The sequence below is a fragment of the Neomonachus schauinslandi genome, chromosome 5 (assembly GCF_002201575.2).
Source record: "Neomonachus schauinslandi chromosome 5, ASM220157v2, whole genome shotgun sequence".
NCBI lineage: Eukaryota > Metazoa > Chordata > Mammalia > Carnivora > Phocidae > Neomonachus > Neomonachus schauinslandi.
Genome location: NC_058407.1, coordinates 169,915,473 through 169,933,476, shown reverse-complemented (window position 1 = coordinate 169,933,476; position 18,004 = coordinate 169,915,473). Strand labels below are relative to the sequence as shown.

The window sequence follows — 18,004 nt, the reverse complement described above, 5'->3', positions numbered from 1 at the left end:
TTCCTTCCTTCCTCCCTCCCTTCCTTCACTTTTTCCTTTCTTTCTACAACAGCTTTATTGTGCTATAATTCACTTACTATATATGTTACCCATTTAGAATGTAAAATTCAATGGTTTTTATGGCCTCAGTGTCTATCAACAAATGAATGTAGAAAATGTGTATACACACAGATAACACACACACACACACATACATATATATATTCATACACACACAATGAAATCTAGTCAGCCATAAAAGGAAGGGGATCCTGTGTTTGTGACAACATGGATGGAACTTGAGGGCATTATGCTAAGAGAAATAAGTTAGAGGAAGACAAATACTGTATGATCTTACTTCCATATGGAATCAATCCCCCCCCCAAAACCAACTTTATACAAAAACAAGAGCAGATTTGTGGTTACTAGAGACAGGAGTTGGGGGGTGGGAATTGAATGAAGGTGATGAAAAGGTACAAAGTTTCAGTTATAAAATAAACAAGTACTGGCTTGTAATATATAACAGGATGAGTATAGTTAACACTGCTGTATGATGTGTTTGAAAGTTGCTAAGAGAGTAGATCCCAGAAGTTCTCATCACAAGGATTAAAAAATTTTGTTTTTGTAAATACATGAGATGATGGACATCTTACTGTGGTAATTATCTCTTGATATATGTATGTCAAAGCATTATTCAGTACACCTTAACTTGTACAATACTGTATGTTTGTAAACTCAAACTGAAAAAAAAAATGGTTTTGGTGCATTCAAAAATACTTGCAACCATTACTATAGTCAATTGTTAGACCATTGTTGTCAACTCAGAAATCTGTACTTTTTTGCTATCACTGCCCACTTTCCTAAGCGACCAGTAATCTACTTTCTGTCTTAATAGATTTGCCTCTTCTGGACTCTTCATACAGATGGAACCATAGAACATCTGATCTTTGTGGCTGCCTTCCTTCATTTAGCATAATGTTTTCAAGATTCATCCTTGTTGTAGCATGCATCAGTACTTTATTTCTTTTTATGGCCAAAAATACTCCATTATATGGACATACTGCATTTTATTTATCTTTTCATCATTTGATGGACATTTGGGTTGTTTCCCACTCTTGGCTATTGTGAATATTGCTGCTATTAACATTCATGTACAAGTTTTTGTTTGAATACCTGTTTTCAAGTCTCTTGGGTATGTACTCGGGGTTGGAATTGCTAAGGTATGTAGTAATTCTGTGTTTAAGTTAATAAGGAACTGCCAAACTGTTTTCCATAATAGCTACACCATTTTACTTTCCCAGTAGTAAAGTATGAAGGTTCCGATTTCTCCCCATCCCTTCCAACACTTGGCCAACCCTTTTCTGTCTTCTTAATGATGGCCACCTTAATGGATGTGAAGAGTATCCCATTGTGGTTTTGTTTTGCATTTTCTAATGGCTAGTGAGGTTGAACCACTTTTTATATGTTCGTTGGCCAATTTTGGTGTCATATCTAAGAATTCATTGCCAAATCTGAGGTCATGAACATTTACCCCTGAGTTTTCTTCTAAGAATTTGTAGTTTTAGCTCTCATATTGGGGTCTTTGCTTCCTTTTGAGTTTATTTTTGTATGAGGTAAGAGTTCAGCTTCATTCCTTTGCATGTGACTATCCTTTTGTCTCAGCACCATTTTTTGAAAAGACTGTTTTTCTCCATTGAATGGTCTTAGAAACCTTCTCAAAATTCCATTGACCATAAACACATGGGTATCATTTTGGAGTCTAAATTCAATTCCACTGATCTGTATTCCTATCTCTACGCCAGTATCACGTTGCCTTGATCATTATAGCTTTGTGGTAAGTTTTGAAACTGAAGTTGGAGTTCTACAACATTATTCTTCTTATTTTTCAAGATTGTTTTTGGTTGTTCTGGGTCCCTTACAATTACATATGAATTTTAAATTTAGAATACAACTTTCTACAAAGTAGCCAGCTAGGATTCTGGTACAGAATGCATTAATCTGTAGATCAGTTCAGGGAGTGTTGCCATCTTGACCATGTTAAGGTTTCTGATCCATGAACATGTGATGTTTCTCCATTTACATATCTTCTGTAATTTTTTTCAACGATGTTTGTAGTCTCCAGAACATAAGTTTTGCACTTCTTTTGTGAAAGTTATCCCTAAGTATTTTATTGTTCTTGATGTTACTCTAAATGGAGTTTTATTCTTAATTTCACTGTGGATTGTTTATTGCAGGATATAGACATACAATTGATTTTGTATGTGGATCTTGTATCCTGAAACCCTGCTAAGCTTTAGTAGTTCTAAAGATTTTTAGTTCATTCCTTCGGATTTTCTATATACAATGTCATGTTATCTGACAATACAGCTGGTTTTACTTCTTTATTTCTTTTTTTTCTTTATTTCTTATATGAATGTTTTTATTGTTTTTCTTGCCTACTTCCCCAGCTAGAACCTCTAGTACAATGTTGAATAAAAGTGGCAATAGAGACATCCTTGGTTTATTTTTAATCTTAGGTGAAAATGTTCAGTCTGTCACTGTTAAGTATGGTTTTAGCTATGAGCTTTTCATAGATGCCCTTTAACAGATTGAGAATATTCCTTTCTATTCCTAGTTTGATGAGTGTAATTATTGCAAAAGGGTATTGCATTTTTATCAAATACTTTTCCACATTACTGAGATGATTATGTTGTTTTTGTTTTTTATTCTGTTGATATAGTGTATTACACAAACACATTGCTGGGATAAATCCTTCTTGGTTATGGTGTATCCTTCTTTTGATACGTTGCTGGGTTCAGTTTGCTAGTATTTTGTTGAGGATTTGTGCATCCATGTTGTGAGATACGTTGGTCCATAGTTTTCTTTTGCTATGATATCTTTGTCTGCTTTTAGTATCTGGATAATACTGCCCTCTTAGAATATGTCTGGAAATATTACATCCTCTTCTGTTTTGGGAAGAATTTGTTCACAATTGATGTTGATTCTACTTTCAATATTTGGTAGAGTTCACCTATGAAATCATCTTGAGTTGAGCTTCTTTTTTAGGATAGTTTCTTCACTACTAACTGACTTTTTTACTTGTCTTTAAGATTGTCTACTTTTTAGGTCAGTTTCCTGTTTGTGTCTCTCTGGGAATTTTTCTGTTTTGTCTAAGTTACCTAATTTATTGGCATGCTCTTGATAGTATTATGAGATATCACCATATTATTATGAGATACCACCTCACACCAGTCAGAATGGCTAAAATTAACAAATCAGGAAATAACAAATGTTGGCGAGGATGTGGAGAAAGGGGAATCCTCTTACACTGTTGGTGGGAATGCAAGCTGGTACAGACACTCCGGAAAACAGTATGGAGGTTCCTCAAGAAGTCGAAAATAGAGCTACCCTATGACCCAGCAATTGCACTACTAGGTATTTACCCAAAGGATACAAAACAGGGCACCTGCACCCCAGTGTTCATAGCAACAATGTCCACAATGTCCAAACTGTGGAAAGAGTTGAGATGATGTCCACTGACAGATGAATGGATAAAGAAACACACACACACACACACACACACACACACTGGAATATTACCTAGCCATCAAAAAGGATGAATACTTACCATTTACATCGACATGGATGGAACTGGAGGGTATTATGCTGAGCAAAATAAGTCAGTCACAGAAAGACAATTATATGGTTTCACGCATATGTGGAATATAAGGAACAGCACAGAGGATCATAGAAGGGAGGGAAAACTGAATGGGAAGTCATCAGAGAGGGAGAAAAACCATGAGAGACCCTTATCCGTAAGGAAACAAACTGAGGGTTGCTGGAGGGAAAGGGGTGGTGGGATGGGGTAATTGGATGAAGGGCATTAAGGGGGACATGTGATGTAATGAGCACTGGGTGTTATATGCCATTGATGAATCACTGAACTCTACTTCTGAAACTAATAATACACTATATGTTAATTAATTGAATTTAAATAAAATAAAATTTTTAAAAATGAAAAAACCTTTTCAATGTCAGTATGAATCTCCCCTTTTATTTCAAATGATAGAATTTGAATCTTCTCATGGGCACTTATTGCATGGAGCACTGGGTGTTATACGCAAACAATGAACCATGGAACACTACATCAAAAACTAATGATGTATTGTATGGTGACTAACATAACATAATTTTTAAAAATTATAAAAAGAAAAAAGAATTTGAATCTTCTCTCCTTTTCTCTTGATCATCTAGCTAAAGGTCTTTTAAGAGATCAGCCTTGGTTTAATTGATTTTTTTCTATTGTTTTTCTTCATTTCATGAGTTTCTGCTCTTGTCTCTATTATTTGCTTCCATCTGGTTGCTTAATGTGCAGTTTGGTCTTGTTAGTCCAGCATGTTTAAGATGGAAAGTTAGGGGGCGCCTGGGTGGTTCAGTTGGTTAAGCGACTGCCTTCGGCTCAGGTCATGATCCCGGAGTCCCGGGATCGAGTCCCACGTCAGGCTCCCTGCTCAGCAGGGAGTCTGCTTCTCCCTCTGACCCTCCTCCCTCTCATGCTCTCTGTCTCTCATTCTCTCTCTCACAAATAAATAAAATCTTAAAAAAAAAAAAAAGATGGAAAGTTAGGTCATTGATTTGAGATCTTGGTTCATTTGAATGCAGACACTTATGGCAATATTTCTCTCTGGTGACTGCTTTTGCTATATCCCATTAGTTTTGGTATATTATGTCTTCCTTTTTATCAGTCTCCAAGTAATTCCTAGTGCCCTTTTGATTTCTTCTTTGAACCATTGCTATATAGGAGTGTATTGTTTAATTTCCCCATATTTGTGAATTTCCTAATGTTCTTTGTGTTCTTGATTTCTAATTTTATTCCATTGTGGTTGAAGGGCATACTGTGTATTATTTGCATCCTAACAACAATTTCTTAAATGACACAATTAATTAAAGTAGCATATTATGGTCTGGTTTATCCAAAAAGGCTCTGGTCCAAAAGATAAAAGGCTAAGAGGTCCAGGAATGTCCTCCTGTTCCTTTGGTCACTCCAGAGATGTCCAAGAGGCCACTGATTTCACTGCTGTAGTGGTGGCCCTTATGTATGACTTGCTGTGTCTTAGTCCTTGGCTTGAAAGTTGGAGGAAAGGTCATAGAGGGAATGACTCCTGGTTTGAAAGACTCCTGTTCTTTTACTCTTCTAATTGGTAGAGCAAATTATTATTGCTCCAAGTAAATTTTGCATTTTCACTGTGCTTTCCATTGTTCTTTTTCCTTACAGTACTCTTTCCATTCCTTACCCCAGTTTTTGAAATACTAAATATCTGTGTGTTTCCGAAGAGTGTTACTGATTTTTTCACAAAATCTGTAAAAAGGATGAAGGAATGTCGCCTCAAAGATGAACAAAAGGTAAATCCATTGATGGTTACATGCAGTTTTTCACTTTTTGATAATTGAGCTGTATACATCTGATGTGTGCACTTCTATGTATTTTTAAAGGTAGGTAGAGAACTGTAGTATTCAGATCAGGAGAGTTCTATCATTTTGGACAGAATGAAGAAGGTGGAGGTTAGGGAAGGAGATAAGAAAATGAACCAGAGAGACAACATTTAAAATTTAGTAGTAAGCATGGCAATTAGTATGTCACTGCATAAAATTTGGTGAGAGAAAAACTACCAATTTCCCTCAATAGATTGTCAAAGGATAAAAATCACTATGTAAAAATCATTCTCCAGGTAGTATAATTTTGCCAGAGATCCCTCCAATTCCAAGCCTTTACTTTACATATTCTCCAGTGAGGGTCCTATCAGACACCTGGTGTTTAGTCTGTGTTAAATTTGAGCCTGCCATAGTCTGGAGCGGGCAGGAGACTGCAAGATGGCTAAGGCTGCTTTGCCTTCCTGAGGCCTGGCAGCCAGCACAAGGACGTGTGTAGGACAGAGATACAGGGCTGGGTACCCCAGGATGACACTGAAGATTCTGCAGAGTTCTGGGAGAGTGGGGCATTAGAAGATGCTGACACAGAAGCTGCCCATGGATTCTGCAGAGGTCAGGGGATTGGTCTATGTGGCCATTCATTAAGAATTAAAGTTTGAGAAAAAAAGGGTTGAAGTCAGGGACTTTCTCCTGAGTTAGCAGGCACGACAGGAGAGGGAGCATGCAACTCTTTGGCCAAGAAGCTGTGTTCAAAAGCCAGACAAGCTGAAGATCAGAGAGGGCAAGGACCAAAAATCAGTTGGACATGACGGCTGGATTCCTATCAGGGAAACATCCTGCTCTGCAAGTTTCATAACTGGATGTTTTTGTTCACTGATGACTCAGGCAACACCATTCAGACTTCTGGCCACAAAGGAGCTATATTCTCAGGAAAAAAGTTAGGTACTGCATCCCTGATTTATTTCTGACTTCACAAGTGACATTTTATCATTGAAACTTCTCTTTCTACTTCCAGCACCGATTGGATTTTCTCCAACTGATGATTAACTCCCAGAATTCTAAAGAAACAGACACCCATAAAGGTAAGCAAGGAGACTTCAGAGGGCCACAATGTGGAGGTTCAGAGGCAGGGGATGGTTCTGAGATGTGGAGGAAGATTTTTAGCAGATGGGATTTCTGCAAATTGAAGAAAGACACATGTTCAGATACAAATGGTAGCCAGAACCACTTTCCAGAAGCATGCAGCCACAACTTTGTTCAGTACTTGAAGGGCAGCCCTAAACAAGGCAGTCAGTGGTCTGTGGATCACCTACATCAGAACTTCTGGGGAGCTTGCTTCCAATGTCAATTCTCTGGTCAAATCAGACCCTCTGAATCGGAACTTCTACCTGGAAACTTGCATCAAGTCTTCATCACATCAGGAGGCACTTGGCCCCAGTGTTGGTGACCTTCACCTGGAACATTTGGTTGAACTTGTGTTCACTGGCTTAATGTACTATAAAGTTTTATTTTTCGTTTTGTAATTAAGAAGTAACTGGTGCAAGATTCCTCTGCGACTGTGTAAATACTGTGTTTTTCTTCAAATATTCATCTACTACTTTTATCGTCCATGGATGGTATTTAACTGAAACCATTATTACTATAATGGCTTCAAAATGGTGACTTTCTAATTCCCTCAATTCTTCTACATTTATGGGAGATAGTCCATTATAAGGGAGCTTTACATTCTCTCATTAATTTATTTATGTCAATATGATCTCATATATTGCTAACTTAGTCTCTTAAATCATTCTTTTTTTTTTATGTTATGTTAGTCACCATACAGTACATCATTAGTTTTTGATGTAGTGTTCCATGATTCATTGTTTGCGTATACTTTTTATAGCAGTTTTAGGTTCACAGCAATATTGAGTGAAAGGCACAGAGATTTCCAATATTCCCCACCTACACAAAGCCACCCCCATTTTCAAAATCCCTCCCCATGTGGTAGTTTTGTTACAATCAGTGTACATACAATGACACATTATTACCATTTAAGTCCAGAGTTTAAATTAGGATTTATTCTTGATGTAGTTATTTCTATGGGTTTTGACAAATGTATAATGGTGTATATCCACCACTATAGTACATAGAGTCTCCTGTATCCTTTCCACAAATTATTTTATGACCACTTCCTTGCTTCTGACATAAGATATTCCAGGTCTCCCTTCTATTTCCCCTGATGAGCCTTGAAATCAGCCATTACTTCAAGGAGTTCTGTTTCCTTTTAGTGAGAATGGTATTTAGAAATGAAACTCTGGGGTGCCTGGGTTGAGCATCTGACTCTTGGTTTCGACAAAGGTCATGATCTCATGGGTCCTGGGGTCAAGCCCCACATCCAGCTTTGTGCTCAGCGGGGAATCTGCTTGGAGATTCGCTCCCTCTGTCCCTACCCCCACTGGCATGCACAAGTGCATGCTTTCTCTTTCTCTAAAATGAATTTTTACAAAAAAAAAAAAAGAAACCAAAACCTGGGATCTAGGAGTGCTCGTTGCAGTTAGGGTTGCTTTTTTTCTAGATCCTCTCAGTGGGCCTGGCTAATCACATCAAATATTTACACAGAACTGATAAACCTAAATATTTCTTTATAGCTCCATAACCAATGGTGTAGACATCGTCTCTGTCTCCCAAATAAAAGCCTTGATTTATAGTTTCTTTCAATGACAGAAACATTCCCATCATGGTTAACTTCAACCTGTCAAGGTTTAACAGCCATCTCACAAAATTCCTATATATTTAATAACTGATTCCAGAGAAAAAGGACAGCCTTACTCCATTATATCACTAAAATATATCTATACCTATGTACACGTCTACCTCTATCTATCTGTGTTTGGTTCAAGAAATTTTTGTGATGAAGGAAATATTTTATATCTGCCCTGTTCTATACAGTGACCACTGCACACATGTGGCTATTAAGCACTTGACATGTGGTTAGTGCCGCTGAAGAGCTGGATCTTATATTGTATTTAATGTAATAAATTAAAATTTATATTTAAATAGCCACATCTGGCAAATGGCTACCATATTGAACAGTACAGATCTAAACTTTGAATGTCACTGGGTCCATGCTAAAGGAGGAAATGTTGGGTAGTTGAATTTATCCACAGTGAGGTCACTGAAAGTATCACTTGAAAATCTGAAATTTGTAGACCTTTCTTACACTTATGCTGTATTGTTTCTAGTTGTGAATTACATGTCTGTTTGCAGGTACCTTGTTCATTTCAGTGCTCCAAGTATCTAAAGGTCCTAATCCAGTTCCAATCAAATAGATTAGAGCCTGGGTATGCTTATTTTCTGTCAGGAGAAAATCAAAGAGAGGCCAATTTATATTCAGGGTGGAGCCATTTGCTAAGGAAGGTGACATTCAGGATATGATTGAATGAGCATTGCTATATCCACTCACTGGATTCTGTTTGTCTATATTTCATGCTGGCCAGTCCCCTTCTACTGATGCACTTCCTTATGCTCTTTTAATGACATTAATTACCCTAGTATCAGTCTCCCCTTTTCTAGCTTCTTGTCTGTGTTATAGTTTCTGTACATATCTGAGATCATCCACTTGAAGAGTAGTGCCCCAGGTCCTCTATTACTAGATACCTAGTAATAGAAGGTATAATCCACACATCTCATCACATTTTGTGAAAGCTCAGATTTTGATTCCATAGTTCTAGGATGAAGTTTGAGATTCTGCATTTCTAATAAGCTCCCAGACGCTGTAGGTGCTGCTGGTCCATGGACCACACATTGAACAAGAGTTTATCTGGAGCCCAATATTGTTCTCTTAAGTTCCGCCAAAATGTTTAGATAAAAGATCATTGAATTTTCCTGACAATTAAGCCTTAGCATTGCAAACTCTCTCTCAAAAAAAATTAAGCTGTGGAAGAATGTAAATTTTTCCTGGAGAAGAATACTAGCCTGTGTTACTTGTACTTTTAGGACTCTTCAGGGACAGACTGATAACACTGTGTATGTGAGACAGAAATGCCATCTCCTGAAATGACCCACCCGTGTTGGTGGGGAGGGTGGCATGAGCAGGAGCAGATGGCCAAGAATAGTATAGACCTTGGGAATAAGCAGATCAACACAACTTTTGCCTCTTTCGGGCTCTGTAGGTTAGACATCAGACTACAAACCACTCCTTGTCTGATTCTGAATTGCTTTTACGTATTTTCCCCAAGGGATTTAGGAGTTTCATTTGGATTTCTTGTCATCTAAACTGTGATGTTTTGCATTCACCAGCTTTAGCTAAAATGTCTTTTTTCTCCTCTCAGCTCTGTCTGATCTGGAGCTCGTGGCCCAATCTATGACCTTTCTTTTTGCTGGCTACGAGCCCACTAGCACTGCTCTTTCCTTCTTTGCATATGCATTGGCCACTCACCCTGATGTCCAGCAGAAACTGCAGGAGGAGATTGATGCGACTTTCCCCAATCAGGTGAGCAGGTCATACCTGAGGACAAAGGTCAGGATGAGCTCTGTTATGCCTTAGTAACAGATTAGTCCTCAAATCTAGTGGGTTTACATAGCAGAACTTTACTTCTGACTCACATCCACATGTCCAAGATGGGTATTAGTTGAGGATGGGAGTCTCTGCTCTACATACATATTCGGTGATACAGGGTAAAATGGCTCTGCTTTCTTATACCTGCATTATCTAGAATGTGAGGACTTTATGTTGGCCAGGGAATAAAGAACTAGAGTGTTGCTCACTTGCTTTTCCAGTATTTGGCCCCGAACTGACATACAGCTCTTCAGATCATACCCCATTTGCAAAGTAGTTTCCCCTAAGTTCAGGTGGGCTGGGAACGATGGGGGCCCACATGGATCCTGGTGAGTAGTGAGTGTCTCTGCCACATACCCTATGAAGGGTCGACTCTAATTATCTCAGTGTAACAAGTCAGAAACTGAACTACAGAGACATAACTTTCTTTCACTATCACATATCTAGTGGTGAAAAAGCCAAGCTATGAACCAGGATGCCTGGATCCTGATGGAACTCGTAACCTCTACAATGTTGGCTCTTAAATATAACACCAAGTGATAGACACAATTGCCCACAGTTTTCAGACCTGCACAAACTGGAATTCTCTGCTTATGAAAACACCTGGCCTCTGGGGCTGGAGTGGCTTATTTGGTTTATTGTTAACCTTGAAGCAACAACTATGAGACCCTTCCAGCAACAGAGGGTGGGGTTAAGGATAGGGTTCTTATTCCCTTTACCTCTTTCCCTAGAACTGAAATTGTGTACCATGGTACCATCTAATCTTAATCTTCTTTTCTTATATTTGTGTTAGAGAAGAACTAGTTTCTCCCCAAATTATTTATAGAATTTTTACATAATATAGTGCTTCTCTCCAAACTTTATATATATCATTGAAAACTAGGAAGCAGGATATTTCAACTAGAAGACTTTACGTGGAATAGAGGATTTTTTTCTGTTGCCTTTTCTCTTTCCTTGGTACAGATGTGTGGGCCCTCTTTTGAAAGGAAACAGTGACTTCAGCTTATTCCAAGTAAGAGTAAGGGTTATAGGCTTTTAGTCACTTTTGTTTATACAAGGAAGAATAACCACTACATGGTGGTGAGAGGGATTTCAGGCCCTGTTTAGGGGGTTGTCCCAGCAGTCTCCCCTTGTGACATGTGTCACTACTCTGCACATGTCATTGGGCCACTGAGCAGGTCAAAGGACATGGTAGAGATTAAAATGCACTTAAATGCTAAGATCCTTTACCGAAATAAATGACTGAAGTGATTCCTGACACTTCCGTAGTAGTGCTGAGAATGAGTTGAAATTGATCCCAGTGTATCAAAATCTGTTTCCTTCCAGGCCCTGCCCACTTACAATGACCTTGTACAGATGGAGTATCTGGACATGGTGTTGCATGAAAGTTTCAGATTATACCCAGTCACTGGTAGACTTGAGAGGATATGTAAGAAAGATGTGGAAATCCATGGTGTGTTCATTCCCAAAGGGACAGTGGTGATGGTGCCGGTCTTTACTCTTCACCAAGACCTGGATCTCTGGCCAGAGGCTGAGGAGTTCCGTCCTGAAAGGTACAGGGAACCCTGGAAAGGGGAACGCACCCTCATGTTGGAGGATATTCTGATATTTCCTTAGTATAGATGACAAGCATGTGGTTGTACAATTACTTACTTGGACATCTTTTTGCTCTTAGAAGTTTTTTTCTTATTATAAAATTATCATTCCTTGTTGTCAATATTTTATACACTATTGACTAAAAATAAAGAAAATTATAGTCATCTACAGACCCAATATGTTAAGATTATCAATAATGTCATGTATCTCCTTATGGACATTTTTCTGTGTATATATAACTAAAAATTAGAATGGTATTATAATTTTTGGTTTTGAACTGCTTACTTAATGTAACATTAGACTACAAACAACATGCTATATTTCTGTGTGTGATTATATGTATATGACTTATTTTTTTTAACTTATCATCTTTCAGTAAATAGGTCTTTTTTCCTTTTAAGGTTTTCTGTCCTCTCTAGCTCTCTGAATTCACCCCCTAGCCCCCACATTCCATGTTTGTAAACCTTGGCCACCGTTTCTGTTAGCCTTAGCATGAGAGCAGATGCTGTGGACCTGAGTCCTCATCCCTGGCAGGAGGAGCAGCCTCAGGAGGACAGGAGCACACAAAGGTCCCATGCTATATGTGGCTGCAGTCCTGTACGAGCTCCCACCTCTGTTGGTATCTGGGGTTCATCATAAGAAAGTCATCTGCTCTCTAGCCATCTGAGACATCCTCCTTAGAGGGGTCTTGAGCTTTCTCTTCTGGGAATTCAGAGCAGAGTCTGGCTTTGGGCAAAGCCTGAATTCTGCCAAGAGTTGGTGCTTTCCTGTTTATTGTATTGGTGAACAAAATTTGGAGTGAACTTTTCAGAGATCTAGACTTCTAGCCCCTGACTCTAAGCTCCCTTATGGCAGAGGCCTTATCTTGTTGTATGGTGTCCCTAGTGCTAGAATCACATTTACGCATAGTACTTGCTGAAAGAAGTCAGAATTGACCAAGTAGTCCATTTTTTGGACCAGGAGTCCTGGTGGTTCCCACAAGCTCAGCAGTTCCCAGGCCTATAGCTTCTTCAACAGAAACCAAAGACCATTCCCGGTACTTCTCTGTGATTCATTCAATCATGAGAGGAAGTGCTTATCTATGTGTGTCAGGGACTGGGCCAGGGAGTAAGAAATCCACATGTTAAAAATGGCTGTTATGGAGAATTTCTGACACATCACAGGCCCCCAAAAGTGTCCTGTGTAGTTCTGGTGAGAATCCCAAACATGTAGCTCTTACGGTTTTTATGTTTCACTAATGTATTCCCAACTTGTATTGTGGAACCAGGTTCAGTAAGAAGAACAAGGACAGCATAAATCCTTATACATACCTACCTTTTGGAACTGGACCCCGAAACTGCATTGGAATGAGGTTTGCGATCATGAACATGAAACTTGCCCTGGTCAGAGTCCTGCAGAACTTCTCCTTCAAACCTTGTAAAGAAACACAGGTCAGAGAGATTACTTTCTGCATAAATAGTGTTTTATTGCTTTTTTCAAACTAAGAGATAAGTAATGGATATGTGTGTTGGGGGGGGCTCATTTATCCTTAATAATTTGTTCTATCAGCCAAGAGAATCTATTTGGAGTCATGTGTGACCATTCTTCAGCTCTTGAGTGCCATGTCTGTGGCTTATGACCACTCAACCATGAGGGTCATGTAGTCAGTTAGTTAGCTTGACATGATTAACACAGACCTTTGAACTTGAGCAATGTTTTAAATTTCTTTCAAGTCCACTGAAAGGGAGGAAACATGTTGTGCATAGTCTTGACGTGCAGTGATTATCATGACATGACTTTTGAAGGATGCTCTTCTCCACCACAACTTACAGAAGCTCTCATGACCATGGTTCTCAACCCGTTTGTACATTAGAATCAGTGGGTTCTTTTGAAAATCCTGACTGAAGAACACCTGGGACACACAGAGGGGAGATTATTCCCTCTTCTAGGAGTGCGTCCTTGAGAGGCAGTGTTCACAGAGATGCCTCTCCAGGAACAAATGAGCTGGCTGGCACCTTTTACACCCCCGCCCCTCAGCACAAACACAGAGTCACCTGTAGGAGGCAGCACACTGCCTGTACTGGCTGCCTAACTTGCTTACACCGAGCCCCACCTCCCTGTGCTCTGGTGGGACTGCCCTTCTCAGTCAGGCTTGCCTCCCAGCATAGCAGACGCCTTCCCCAGAAGACTAGCACAAACCCCTCCCCACACCATGTCTCCTGACCAGAGAGTTCTACAGGCCTCAGTTCTGGTGAAGGTGGTGTCAGGTCTCATTTCATAAGCAGACCAGAGCACACCTAGTTAAAACTCGCCACATTCAGGCCAGGGACCAAACATTGCCCACAGCAAGCAAGGAGAGCCTCTGCAGACAACTGGCCTGAAGGATAGAGCAGCCAAAACACAACAGCAGAGCACATGCACCACACACCAATGACTCTGTGAAGTTCCAGGCCCTGGGTGCTACATGACCTCAATTCATAAAGCCATTACTTTCAGGAGCAGGAGACATAACTGGCTTTTCTAACACAGAGAAGAAGGCAGAGACTTAGACAAAATACCAAGATGGAGGAATTTATCCCAAATGAAAGATCAAGATAAGGCCACAGCCAGAGATTTAAGCAAAACAGATATAAGTAACAGGCCTAATGGAGAATTTAAAGCAACAATCATAAGAACACTCACTGGGCTTGAGAAGAGAATAGAGACATCAGTGAGACCCTTACCACAGAGATAAAAAAGTTAAAAAAGAATCAATCAGAGATGAAGAATGCAATAAATGAGATTGAAAACAGGCTTGATGCAGTGAACAGCAGCTGGAGGAATCAGAGGAATGAATTAGTGACCTAGAAGATAATGGAAATAACAGAAAATAATGAAGCTGAACGGAAGAGACAAAGAAGAATTATGCAACACGAATAGATTTAGGGAACTCTGTGACTCCATCAAACATAATAACATTTGTATTATATGAATCCCAGAAGAAGAGAGAGAAAAGGGGACAGAAAATTTATTTGAAGAAATAATATCTGAAAACTTCCCTACTCTGGGGAAGGAAACAAACATCCCGATTCCAGGAGGCACAGATAACTCCACCAAAATCAACAAAATCAGGCCAACACCAAGACATGTAATTAAATTTGCAAAATAGGATTGCCTGACTGGCTCAGTCAGTAGGGCATGCAACTCTAGATCTCAGAGCATGAGTTCAAGCCCCACATTGGGCATGGAGCCTACTTAAAATTTAAAAAAATAATAATAATATAGAAAAATTAAAAAATCTTTTAAAAAAATTTGCGAAATATAGTGATAAAGAAAAAATCTTAAAAGCACCAAGACCAAAGTAGTCTTTACCTTACGAGGGAAAACCCATAAGGCTAGCTGGGGATTTCATTTTAGAGCTAAAGATACCTGTAGATTGAAAGTGATGTGATGGAGAAACATTTATCATGCAAATGCATGTCAAAAGAGAGCTGGAGTAGCAATGCTTATATCAGACAAACTAGACTTTAAAACAAAGACTATAAAAAGAGACAAGGGCATTATATAATCATAAAAGGGACAATCCAACGAGAAAATCTAACAGTTGTAAATATTTATGCACCAACATAGGAGCACCCAAATACATTAAACATAATAACGAACATAAAGGAACTGATTGATAATAACAGAAGAACAGTGGGGGACTTTAACACCCCACTGACAGCAATGCACAGATCATCTAAACAGAAAATCAGCAAGAGAACAATGGCTTTGAATGACGCCTTAGACCAGATGGACTTAATAGATATATTGAGAACATTCCATCCAAAGCAGCAGAATACACATTCTATTTAAGTGCACATGGAATATTCTCCAGAACATACATATTAGGTCACAAAACAAGCCTCAAGAAATACAATAAGATTGGAATCATACCATGCACCTTTGCTGACCACAACGCTGTGAAAATAGAAGTCAACCACAATAACAAATTTGGACAGATCCTCTGGGGCGCCTGGGTGGCTCAGTCGTTAAGCATCTGCCTTCGGCTCAGGTCATGATCCCAGGGTCCTGGGATCGAGCCCTGCATCAGGCTCCCTGCTCAGCGGGAAGCCTGCTTCTTCCTCTCCCACTCCCCCTGCTTGTGTTCCCTCTCTCTCGCTGTGTCTCTCTCTGTCAAATAAATAAATAAAACCTTTACAAAAAAAATTTGGACAGATCACAAATACGTGGAGAATAAACAATGCTACTAACAATATATGGGTCCACCAGGAAATCAAAGAAAACATAAAAAAAATACATGGAAACAAATGAAAATGAACACACAATGACCCAAAACCTTTGGGATGCAGCAAAAGCAGTCCTAAGAGGGAAGTATATAGCATACAGGCATACCTCAAGAAGCAAGAAAAATCTCAAACAACCTAACCTTACACTAAAGGAGCTAGAAAAAGAACAACAAATGAAGCCTAAAGCCAGCAGAAGGAAGGAAAGAATAAAGATTAGATCAGGAATAAATGATATAGAAACTACAAAAACAATAGAACAGATCAATGAAACCAGGAGCTGGTTCTTTGAAAAAATTGATAAAATCGATAAACCTCCAGCCAGACTTATCAAAAAGAAAAGAGAAAGGACCCCAATAAATAAAATGACAAATGAGAGATGGGAAATAACAACCAACACCACAGAAATACAAAAAATTATAAGAGAATATTATGAAAACCTGTATGCCAACAAATTGGACAACCTGGAAGAAATGGATAGATTCCTAGCAACATATAAACTACTGAAACTGAAACAGGAAGAAATAGAAAACTTGAACAGATCAATAACCAACAAAGAAATTGAATTAGTAATCAAAAAACTCCTAACAAACCAAAGTCCAGGGCCAGATGGCTTTCACAGGCAAATTCTACCAAACATTTAAAGAGTTAATGCTTATTCTTGTCAGACTCTTCAAGAATAGAAAAGGAAGGAAAACTTTCAAATCCCTTCTATGAGACCAGCATTGCCCTGATACCAGCACCAGATAAAGACTCCACTAAAGAAGAGAACTACAGGCCAATATCCCTGATGAACATGGGTGCAAAAATTCTCAAGAAATACTAGCAAATTGAATCCAACAAAACATTAAAAAAAATCATTCACCATGATCAAGTGGGATTTATTCCTGGCTTGCAAGGACGGTTCAATATTCACAAATTAATCAATGTGATAAACCACATTAATAAAAGAAAGGATAGGAAAGATATGATCATTTCAATAGATGCAGATAAAGTATTTGACAGAGTAAAACATCCAATCATGATAAAAATCCTCAACAAGGTACATTTTGAGGGAACATACCTCAACATAATAAAGGCCACATATGAAAAACCCACAGCTAATATCATCCTCAATGGGGAAAAACTGAGAGTTTTTCCTTTATGGTCAGGAAGAAGACAGAGATGTCCACACTCACCACTGTTATTTAACATAGTACTAGAAGTCCTAGCCACACAAATCAGACAACACAAAGAAAGAAAAGCCATCCAAGTCAGCAAGGAAGAAGTCAGACTCTCACTACATGCAGATGACATGATACTCTATATAGAAAACCCAAAAAACTCTACTAAAAAATTGCTAGAACTGATCAATGAATTGAGTAAAATTGCAGGACACAAAATCAATGCCAGAAATTTCCTGCATTTCTATACACCAATAATGTAGCAGCAGAAAGAGAAATCCTGGAATCAATCCCATTTCAAATTGCACCAAAAACAATAAGATATCTAGGAATAAGCCTAACCAAAGAAGTGAAAGACCTATACTCTGAAAACTATAAAACAGTGATGAAAGAAATTGAAGAGGACACAAAGAATTGGAAAGATCTTCCATGCTCATGGATTGAAAGAACAAATGTTGTTAAAATGTCCATACTACCCAAAGCAATGTACATGTTTAATGCAATCCTTATCAAATACCAACAGCATTTTTCATGAAGCTGGAACAAATAATCCTGATATTTGAATGATATTTGACCAGAGAGGTCTACAGGGCCTCAGTTCTAGTGGAGGTGGTGTCAGGTCTCATTTCAGAAGCAGACCAGAGCACAGGATGTTATACACAAACAATGAACCATGGAACACTACATCAAAAACTAATGAAGTACTGTATGGTGACTAATATAACATAATAAAAAGAAAGAAAGAACAACAACAAAAAATCCTGATGCCCGGTCATTTGAGATTTTCTAACATAATTCACCCAGAGTGTGGCTTTAAAAGTGCCCCGTGAGGGGTGCCTGGGTGGCTCAGTCGTTGGGCGTCTGCCTTCGGCTCAGGTCATGATCCCAGGGTCCTGGGATCGAGCCCCACATCAGGCTCCCTGCTCAGTGGGGAGCCTGCTTCTTCCTCTCCCACTCCGCCTGCTTGTGTTCCCTCTCTTGCTGTCTCTCTCTGTCAAATAAATGAATAAATAAAATCTTAAAAATAAATAAATAAATAAATAAATAAATAAATAAATAAATAAATAAATAAA

General features: G+C 38.8%; 1 protein-coding gene across 2 annotated transcripts in view; it reads left to right on the top strand.

The window, feature by feature from the left end:
• LOC110571974 (cytochrome P450 3A12-like) overlaps positions 1-18,004 on the top strand; it is a 51,502-nt gene that overhangs the window by 31,094 nt on the left and 2,404 nt on the right. For both annotated transcript variants that reach the window (XM_044915717.1, XM_021680202.2), the window contains exons 8-12: positions 5,234-5,361; positions 6,404-6,470; positions 9,702-9,862; positions 11,255-11,481; positions 12,792-12,954. In XM_044915717.1, the coding sequence (XP_044771652.1) occupies positions 5,234-5,361; positions 6,404-6,470; positions 9,702-9,862; positions 11,255-11,481; positions 12,792-12,954 (746 nt within the window). The remainder of the gene's footprint in view (positions 1-5,233; positions 5,362-6,403; positions 6,471-9,701; positions 9,863-11,254; positions 11,482-12,791; positions 12,955-18,004) is intronic.